General features: G+C 25.6%; 1 protein-coding gene and 1 pseudogene across 1 annotated transcript; one reads left to right on the forward strand and one right to left on the reverse strand.

Moving 5' to 3' along the window:
* The first annotated feature begins 1,080 nt into the window (after positions 1-1,080).
* On the forward strand, positions 1,081-5,863 carry LOC113550549 (caspase-1-like). Its single transcript, XM_026952463.1, has 5 exons — positions 1,081-1,572; positions 1,632-1,751; positions 2,979-3,235; positions 3,374-3,670; positions 4,969-5,863. The coding sequence occupies exons 1-5, from the start codon at positions 1,541-1,543 to the stop codon at positions 5,205-5,207; spliced, it is 945 nt and encodes a 314-aa protein (XP_026808264.1). The 5' UTR covers positions 1,081-1,540; the 3' UTR covers positions 5,208-5,863.
* A 3,546-nt stretch (positions 5,864-9,409) lies between these two features.
* Positions 9,410-10,537, reverse strand: LOC113548927 (annotated as a pseudogene).
* Between the last annotated feature and the right edge of the window lie 914 nt (positions 10,538-11,451).

The following is an 11,451-nucleotide window of genomic DNA, read 5'->3' on the forward strand; positions in this document are numbered from 1 at the left end:
ACTCATGCGACATATGATTATTATATTATACTCATTCGTATCTTGTTTTATGTGACCATCGTTTTTCCCATGATTCAATTTTATTTATTTATATATATATATATATATATATACATATCGGTGATTAGAGTAAGGGTTTTAAGTCCGCTTCAAATTAAAATTGATGGGTAATTGGAAAATATGTAATTTTATTTTTCTGTTTTTATATAGGTAATAGGTAGTAAATACTATATAGGTACCAAGGTACCTACTTTAATAGATAGTACTTATAGAGTACTCTTAAGAAAAAATTGCAGCCGCTTTATACTGTTCTTCAGACAACGTGACCTACACCTAAATAGTAGGTAATTGTCTAAGTCTACACGGTTAAAAAATAATATATATTATTATCTTCCATATCTATGTTGCTACTGGTAAACTCGATTCACGATTAAGTAATAATTCAAATAACTTGATAAAAAATGTATCACAATGGAAATCGACAAAAAAGTGAAAGGAAAAATATCATTGACAGTAAGGCGATTAAAGACACCGGTTGTGACTCGTGGATAATCTTTTTTTCTTATGATTAGTTCAATGACCAACACAGAAAAAAAACAAGTTTAAAACACCCTCACTGTGTGGAGGAATTAGCTATAGGACGAAGTAACAGTGGGATATTAGATTTGATAATGAATTATTATACTCAAGTTTTACATTCTACAAATAACATTAGTAAACAATTGACAATTGTTTTCTATATAAATATTTTAGATATTTTTTAAGATTGCTTCCCGTTAATAGGTACATAACTTATTTATTATGGTAAAGTTCATTATTTGATATAATTATGAAGTTAATCGATCATTTTTTCCAATTTTGATGACCAACTCCTTTAAATTTGATTTTAATATTTATAATAGGTATACGGTATATAAGTGTAGATTTGAAATTTGAATTCGATGCTACCTTAAAAAACATTTTTATCAAAAACGGGAAATTTTGATAGAGCAAAGGGAATATTGGTAATCGACATCTAACATCACTGATCAATGAACAGCGATAACAATGGTGGAGGGTCTGTCAATTTGGTGATTCACAAATCAACTTTACAGTTAACGCTTAACATTTAGTAAGTGTCTAGTATGAGAACTGAGAACTAAGAAGTATTGTTAGATATTAAACATTGTTACAATAACAAATTTATAGTTTATGTTGTGGCCGATAGCCGCCGATCACACGGAAAAGTGTTACTAGTCTGCCAGTCTGTATCTTTTGTGTGGTCAATGCTCAATACTCATTAGTCATTGCTCACCGACTTTAGTCACAACTCTCAGTCCAGCACTTGCTACTCTGAATTTCTGAAGTGTTTACGACACTGGCGAATAGACTACAGTTTACATCGATTGTTCGCTGTTTCCTTATCGAATTATTTACCAAATCTCCGCTCGATCGAATTAATTTTTACAAATTAGAATCTCTTTTTATTGGTTCAATCTAATTTATATAGTTTGGCCTACATTATTGTGTATCTATATACTTATCAGGTTTTCTTTTCGCGATGGAGAAAAACGGAAACACTGAACACTTGCAGTGAGTTAATGGTTTATCTTTAAATTTTTTTCTGCGTATCAACCATTCCATTGTTTCAGATGTGAAAATGGCAACTGCGATACCGTTACTACAAACTGCAGTACACAGACAACACAATTTGATGGGATGACCGGGTTACATCAACCTGGCTATGACACTGGCGACGCTTTTGGTTCATTGTGAGTCGTCATTATTTCTAATTATATAATTTATGCCTTTGTTTTTATTCTTTACACAAAGTATTTATTTATACTTATTTTAAGAAATTATAATTTCTCACCAGATTGCTAGTTCAGCTTTGTTTTATCTACTAGGTATTCACTAAAAAATTTCATGATTATTTATTAAAATGTTTGTGGTCTTCATGGTTTTGGTTTTTCTGATATTAATAAATATTTGATTTTAATTTAAAACTTCATTTTTTATTATTTAAGTTAAATGAAATATTCACAAAATAAACTTTTGTTCCAGTTTTGTTTATTTCATAAAGATAAAGATTATATTAATTACAATTTGCTATTTCATACCAGTAAATTATTCACTTCTAACCTTTGGGTATTAAATTACATCATAAATACATATAGGTACATATTATATAAAATATTGTAGCAAACATTGAGAGAAATGATCTTACACAAACCCCGCCATTTTTGTATTACCAAATTTGGAAGCCCATGTATGTAATCTGTAAATAATACAAAATATTTTAAACAAGGAAGTAGTTACTTTTCCTTAATATTTGAATGTCATGTTTGAGATAACATTACCTACTATGTTTATTTACTTAACTGGGCTTATAATTATTGTTTTACTTACTTTATCTTTATATCTTATTTATTTTTAATTGATAATATTAGTAAATTGCATTGTATTATATTATATTATTGTCATGTTTAAAATTCAGGAGCAGGAAGTATCTCAAACATTTGGTAGGCAACTGTTTTAGGTAAGCCACTTTATTGATTGTGCATACCATCAAAATTAGTGTTGTATTATTATTACATTTTATTCAAAAACAAAAGTAAATCGTTGCAATTATAATAGATAATATCTGTAAATTATTCAGGTAATTTTAATTTTCTATACATTGTTAAAAAGTATTAATTTAATAAACATATTAAAAATACAATATATGAGAATTTTGAAATTTTGTTTATTCAATATAGTAAAGCAATGTTTAAATCCAAAATTATCAGCCAATGTACTATATTCAGAAAGCAGTAAATTAACAATAATGTTTTCTTTTGTATATAAGCTAAGTGTTATAGATAAGTACCTACTAATTATCATTAACAAGTATACACTTCAATATATATTTTTTTTTTACATAATAGCTGTTCCATTTTAAAATTAAACATACTCTATGTAAACATAAGTATTAATTTACAATTGTTGTTTTGTTATAGATTTAAAAGTACACCTCGTCAAGGTTTGGGTATTAGTTCAACAGATAAGGATGCATGGTATTACAATATGCATCACAAGTATCGTGGAAAGGCTATAATCTTTAATCATGAAAACTTTCAAATTAGAGATCTTAAATCAAGAGCTGGAACTGGATTGGATTGTATTAATTTAGAAGCATCCTTAAAAAATCTAGGATTCGATGTTACACCATATGTAGATTTAACATTAGATGAACTGGATAAAAAACTTGACTATTGTATGTATATTTATATAATCTTTTTTATATTGTAAAATATATTATATTTATTATTTATTCAAAATATTATTACCATTTATATTTATAGTATCATATTTTTATATATTTTATGTTTTTTAAGTTATTTTATTTTAACAGGGGCAAAAGAAGACTATACAAATTATGATTGCTTTGTAATGGCAGTTCTATCACATGGTGAACAAGGCATTATTTATGCTAAAGATGGAGCTTATAAGCCAGAAGATAATCTTTGGGGTCGATTTACTGGTGACAAATGTGTTACATTAGCTAGTAAACCAAAGTTATTTTTTATACAAGCTTGTCAAGGAGACCGATTGGATGGTGGGGTTCAGTTAAGAACACAAGTGGATGGTTCTTCTACATTCAAAATACCTATTTATGCAGATTTTCTTATAGCTTACTCTACAATTCCTGGTAAGTTGGTTATGGCTTGGGTTTGAATTTATAAGCAAATAATTGATTATAAAAAGTTTAAATATGACGGTAATTTTCTCTCAAAAAAATATAAAATTATTTTTCTTTGTATTATTTTAAAATTGAGGAAAATATGTAAATTTTTTTGTTCTCTTAGAAAAAGAGTTGATTTTTATAATTAAAACATATAAAGTGGAACCTCTGTAAATCGAAAACCATGATTAGGTCAAAATAAATGCCATTCCCTTGTAAAAAACTTGATTACTCAAAAGAAAAACTATAGATAACTTGAACAGTTCTGAATATAGACAGATAATTTTTATAACCATAAGTCTAATCTGCTTGTGTGTTCTGATGATTTAACCTAATCATATTTATTATTGTATTCTTCATTCAGTTTATTTTCTCAACATTAGGTGTGATCAATTGGTTACATATGTACGGTGGTATCAAATGTAAAAATTATTAATAATTTAATCACATTTTTCATAATTTTTTTTTAGTTATAATTTTATAATAATAACAATAACAATACACATTGTAGTTATATGTATTTAATATAACTGTATAACAATAAATTAAAAACTATTATAAACGTGCATGTATTTTAAAAACTGTAAGTAAAAAAAAATTGCATTTTCCTAGAATTTTGACTTATTGAGGTTCCACTGTAAGTATTTTTTCTTTCAATTTACAAAATATTCCTTCATTTAATTAACATACTACATATTTCATTATCTCAAAAATATTCTTAATATTAAAAAAAAAATCTGGAAACTATTGAATTAATTTTCCACATTTTGTACTTTTTTGAAATTGCATATTATGCTTAGTAGAAATAATTATGTAGAAACTTACAAATCTGGATCATAGTTGTTGTAGCCATTATACATTATTTAATTATAATATCCTATTCTAGAACTTATTAAATAATTTAAATTGTTATAATAATAAAAATAAATACTTACAACAAAATTATGACGAAGATAGTGTTTTATTAGAGATAGTGCATTCTTATATTTTTATTTAAATGCTGTATTAAAGTGTTTAATACTTGAATTGTATGGCGTAAAAAGTTATTATCAGTTCATAATGTATGTAAATAATATAAATATAGATAAGTATTAATTCTAGTGACTCTGCTATTAAAAATAAAATATTTAACTTGTGTTTAAGATGTATTGTTTTACAAAATTTTTTCTTGCCATATGATAAATAATTTTTTTATTTTAATTTAATTTTTTTTTTACATTTTATTGTGTAATTTATTATTTAAAATTGTGTATTTTTTTTTTTAGGTTTCTATTCATGGCGCAATACTCAAAAAGGTTCTTGGTTTATGCAAGCACTTTGTGATGCTTTCGATAGATATGGTTATCAGCTGGACCTTTTAACTTTACTAACATTTGTGAATCGTCAAGTAGCCATTGACTATGAATCTAATGTTCCTGGTACTGTTCAAATGCATCAACAGAAACAAATTCCTTGCATTACATCTATGTTAACCAGATTAGTAAAATTTGAAAAAAAGAACTAATATACATTATTCATTAATAAAATTCCTATATTATAGTTTAAATACGATTCTGTCATGTATACTGCAAAATTAACACAATTTATTAAAACAGTGTATGGTAACAAATTTTAATTATTTGAATGATAATTCAATTTTAAGCTGGTGTAAAACAATTGTGCAGTTAGAATCTCAATCTATTAGTCTTAGATAATCAGATTATCTAAAATTATTATATGTCGGTACCATTTTTAACTAAATTTTATTTTAAAATGTGTTCAAAATTTATTTTATTGATGAATAGGTAAATGATTTAAATGTCTTTCTTAAAATATAAAAGTTACTGTGATTAAAACTATTATTAACTTTGTAACATACATTACCAAAACTACTTTTCAATAGTACTGATTTTTTTTTTTTATTGATTATTTATTATTAGAGTAAACTTAATGAACATAAGTGATAAGTTTTTAATATTTTTTTATCTTTGGACAATTTATTGAACAAGAATTTTACAAAAAATAATTTACTGACAAATAAATTTTATTACTTTAACATTGAATAATATAATTATGTATATTTTATTCCCTTATATTAATCTACCTCTACCATTGTATGTATACATGTTATGATAACATTTTATTTTTTAAGTTTTGTCCTAAATTAACACAGAATCTCTGATTGCATTAGTAATGTGTACTTAATCTTAGTTTATATTTAAGTAAAATTAGGTAATCTTTTTTATTATAAAATACAAAAATACATTCCATATTATTTTTGTTTGAAAAAGTGTGATTAAATAATGGTTTTATTTTAATTTATTAATTTAAAATTATTTCTTACATAAATTGAACCTGTTGCTATTCAATTATATGAAAATATTTTATAATTTAATTTAAACTACATAGTGATGAACAATTTGCTCACATAAGTCTTTCATATAACTTGATTAAATGTTTTATAATTTAAATGCTTCATAAATATCTCAAAAATAACTTATTTTAAGTGCAAGTATGGAAAATTATTTATATTAATAAACATAATAAAAATGCATATTTTTAACAACAGAATGATATTTTACATTTAAAAATTACTTTTTTTTCATACATTAAAGTATTATAAATTGTATTTTTTTATAATAAAACATTGTTACACTAATTTTATATTTTATACTTATTGATTTTAGTCTTTAAAATGATATTTTATTTTAATAAAATACTTTTATGATTATTTGTATATTTATCTATATATATTTTTTTTAGATAATTTTAAATGCACTTATTTTGTAGTACATTGTTTTGATGTGTTGAATATTATGTTTTATATTGAAATAATCACAATTTTTTTTTTTATGAATATGAACTACATTTTAATATATTTATAAACTTTTTCTAAAAACGTGTGTCATACAATTTCTTAAAAAAAAAATAAAATACTGGGAAAGTAAGTCAATCTACTTAATCTTATGTCATCCCTTTGTATTTTATATTTTCCTCTGCTGTGCTCTGTACAAACTTAATATACTCATATTTTTAATTAATTATAGCTTATTTATAGATAGATAATATCTCATAATAAACTATTAAAATCATGCTCAATGTAACAATGAGAATGACTATTTGGAGGATCAATAGGAATATCAATATAACAATGTGGTAATCTATTGTACATTTTACAAATTTAGTTATCTTACATTTAAAGATAGACAATGTAGCGCAATGAAGACAAATCTTTCTGCACTCATATGTTCAATACATTTTGGTTGGAATTTATTTTATCTTAGTGTCAACTAATTTGATGATTTATTATTTTTCTTGTTAAATCTAAAATATTCTTACAAATGATCATTTATAGATTTTTACGTATGTCACTAAAAAAGTGTGCAAAGTGACACATTTATCATCAATTTGTCATCTCAGATATAGTAACAATCATGTATTATGTTATTTGTACTTAAATACATCATTGGTCAATTAGACATTTTACAAATAACTTTTTACATAATATGATGTAAAAAAAAAAAAAAATCTTTAAAATTTAAATAATATAGAAAATTAATAATTACCTATATGTATAAACATGAATGTATGTACATTGTACACAATATAATTAACCAAATAAGTATACTTATTTACCTTTTTAGACCAATTTGTCTAGTTCCGTTGCTGCGTATATTGCCTACTTTACATCAGGTAGGTAGTAAATTATTTAAAAAGATATTTGAGTATTGAGTTACCTATTTATACAGGTACCTATATAATATCAATTTTAATATCATATTCACTGGTTATTGTTATCGTACTAATAACAGTATTTAATTTTCCATTGTGACGAAATAAATATTTATATTGCCTAGTATTATGTATTATAAATTATAATTTATATTTGGTAGGGTCTTATGTATAACCTACAGTAGCAGTGCCAGGTCTTTTTTAAAAGGGAGGCTAACATCTAATATATTAGTGCAAGAACAGTTATATGGTACCTAGTGATACAAAAAGGCAGTTGGGGGAGTAATAGTGGCGTCTGCGATCTAGATTACCCCCAACCTTTTACATATAAATACGGTACCTTTGTAAATACAAAATTGTTTTTATTCAATCTGGAATTTAATCCCTTAAGGGCTTAAGAGGACGCGAATATGCTAATTCACATTTGTAGTCTCCGTGTCGTACAAGTGTGAACATTGCAAATCTACGATTAGCAGTTCACGTTTAGCTTCATTAGCTTTAATATTAGAGTGAATCGACATAGTATGATGAAACTAAATGCTAAGAATTTTATCCGTGTTCGTAATCCGTATAAGTGTGTTGCTTTTTTACGATAGTTCAATTTCTTTTATCCAGTTTTACGTTGCTATATTAAATACTACAAATTAAAAATGGTCATAACTCGTTTAAAAATATCCGAATTATCGTAAAAAACCTACGCAAGAACACAAATTAAGTTCTTAGTTTTTACCATTTAGTTTCATAATAATATGTCGATTCACTTTAATATTGAAGCTAATGAAGCTAAACATAGTTGAGCGTAGGTTATTCTCTTTTACCTTGTCGGTATATAAACGTAGGGTGTACTTATCACGAAGTTCTGACAAAATAATTTGTGTTTTAATCAATACTTTTTAATTTTTTTTCTGTAAAATGTATAGACGTTTGTATTACATGTGAAATATTAATTTAAAATTTTTATTTTTTGTACAGAAAATATTATTTTTTAAATTTAGTTTCAATTTAAAAAAAAAAATTAAAAATAGCAAATTTGTAAACTTACCTATTGAAAAAAATAGTTTTAACATTTACAGTATTTAATTTGAGACTTAATGTTTGTGACTTATGAACGTTTAAGTATTTGTTTAACTTTCTGCTACTGTGCAATTTATAAAAATCAAAAGTAAAAGTCACTAACCAGTAGTCAAAACAAATGCGATAACTATATTCTTTATTATCTATAATCTATGACCTTTCTGTCATATTTCCAGTCGCCACCACGGCTTTTTCTAAATTGTTCAGTAATATTACTATCAGTATTCGGATATGGTTATTGTTAATTCCAGATAAAAGTTTTGTTTTGACTACTAGTTTTTACTTTTGAGTTTGTTAAATTGCACAGTATCAGAAAATTCAACGAAAATTTAAACGTTCATAGGTCGCAAAACGGATTAGGTACTCAAATTAAATACTGTAAATGTTAAAACTATTTTTTTCAATATGTTTATGAATTGGCTATTTTGTATTTTTTCAAAAAAATTTAAATCAAATTTAAAATTTAATATTTTCTGTACAAAAAAAAATGTATGTTACGTGTGTAGTACAAGCGCCTATTAATTATATAAAAAAAAAAAAATCAAAAATATTGAAAACTTTATGATACACTCTGTAAGTCTGTATAAATAATAATCGCCTCGTGTTACAATATGTATAGCTAATATATGCCTATATATGGTAATATTTTTTAAAATGGTCTAAAATTAGATCTATACTATGGCAATATTCTGGTCTAAACCATTTGAGCAAATTGCACACAATAAAAACGTAAAAAACTAGTTGTGTCTTAGACCTGCGTTACTGCCATGTGCGTATGATATTATTTATATTGAAAAATCAGACTCGCCGACATTACGCATATTTTTTTTTATCCTATTTACGTAATGATGTTTGAAAATTAAAATTAAAACTTTTGAGTTATATTAAAAAACCAATGCAACTCAACGAGCGGGTAAGCTTTTAAGAGCTAAAACACGACTGTTGGATTAATTTCATCTTAGTCAACGTTTCTGTCTGTGTTTCGATCAACACCCAACGACTGCATGGACATGAGGATTAGGTGAATAAAACTGCGAATTGTACGTGCGATGAAAGCTTTCGGCTGCATTGGTCGTTCTAAAAATTTAAATAAACAATAAAAATTAGTAAAAAAGTTTTTATGATAATTTTTAAAAACTATTGTAACAATCTTGGGTTTGGCGAAAGAATTTCAGCCCAAATATTTGGCGAAAACTGGCAAGTATTTTCAATATAGTTGTGTAGAATGCAGTCAAAAAATATAAAACCGTCATCATTTGGACAAATTTATATTAACTCATGAAATACATTAAGAATTACTTCTGGGGAAATAAATGCCAAACCAAAAAACATTTTCAACCATTTCCCTAGTTCATTACTGTTGTCCATGTATGCTATTCTGAGAGAAGGTTTGCCAACAATCTACAAACAAATTATTATATTTTAAAAGTATTTTATTATACAGGGCGATTCTTTGATCATAAAACACTCATTATTACAAAAAGTATTTATATAAGTAGTGGACAAACATTTTGCGGGGTAACCCTGTACCACTTCACTCCGCGCATCTAAACTTTAAATACTTATAACTCATAAACTACTCGCCCTAAATTCAATTTTTATGTATCAAAATATATTAATACTTTTTGAAATAATGAGTGTTTTATGATAAAAGAATCACCCCGTATACAATACGGATAATATATAAATATAATAATAATAAAGTAATTATTATTTCTTACTTTTCTCCACCATGATTGTCCTAAATGAAATCTACATTCAATTATTTTAATTTTCCAAACATGTCTGTAATTGCCTGATGAGCTCCAATTTCAAAATCAACTTGAAATTTGTAAATTTGCGATTTTTTTCCGCATAATATTAAACATAAATTATTTAAAAATTGCCATATTTTAATATAAGTAGACCTAGTTTTATTTTGTAAAAAAAAGTAAACAAGTGGCAAGCAGTATCCCTTTTATATCCATGTATTGTATAAAATTGAATAAAATATTTTGGAGCATAATTAAATGTACCATCGTCAAAATATTCCATACAATTATTTGTCATAAATTGTTTATTTTGTTGCGTAGTTAAACATACAAAATTATCATCGGTCGGCATGTAAATGAATTGTTGGCCCTTATGTTTAAAACATTCTTCATTTTGTAAGTTTTTTAGTTGACAAATTGCTTCATCCATAAAAGTCAGTAATTTAGGATAAGTCTGCTTTCGTTTATCATGCATAGTTTTCCGTATATTTCTTACATTTTTTCTACTTAAATTTGATGTCGAAGATGAACTTTTAAGTTCGGTGCTAATAATTTTAATTGGCCGTGTGGAAATTGATTCCTCAGTTTTTCTTTTGCAATTTTCTCTCAACATTTGTCTTTCTATTTTCTCAATTGAATTTTGATCGTGATTATGTTGTCCAGAAGTTTAAATCATTTTAAGTTAATCTAAACCTGAGAAAATTATTGCTGAACATTTATTATTGGTACACCTCCATCTTAAAAGATTATCTTTTTTTCTTTTTCCAATTAGTTTATATTTGTATACATTCACTAAGGCCAATTCTTTACCTCTTCTGATAAAATAATGGTTATATTTTCTAGATCCATATTAAAGAAAATAGAAACTATATGCACTGAAACGCAATTTATGTGACACGTCTATAGGTGATTGAACACTGATATTATTTCTATAATAATTTTGGAATTGTATCTTAATTATCTTATATTTTACTCCAGTGCTAAATGTTTAAGACGCCGTAGAACTTTATTGCTCCAGAACTAATTTATTAATCGATAACGTTGTCGATAAAGCTGGGCTTAGCTCGATAGCTCATGGATCGCGTCTGCTATCTTCATAATTGGTGTAATAATACGTGAAAATAATAAATTACAAAATGTTGGCAACGTCGCATAAAATATTCTATGCTCAATCGTGTTTTACCGTTTTCAAGCGTGGTCATGGCCCGTTTG

This window comes from Rhopalosiphum maidis, chromosome 4 (genome assembly GCF_003676215.2).
Source record: "Rhopalosiphum maidis isolate BTI-1 chromosome 4, ASM367621v3, whole genome shotgun sequence".
Taxonomy (NCBI): domain Eukaryota; kingdom Metazoa; phylum Arthropoda; class Insecta; order Hemiptera; family Aphididae; genus Rhopalosiphum; species Rhopalosiphum maidis.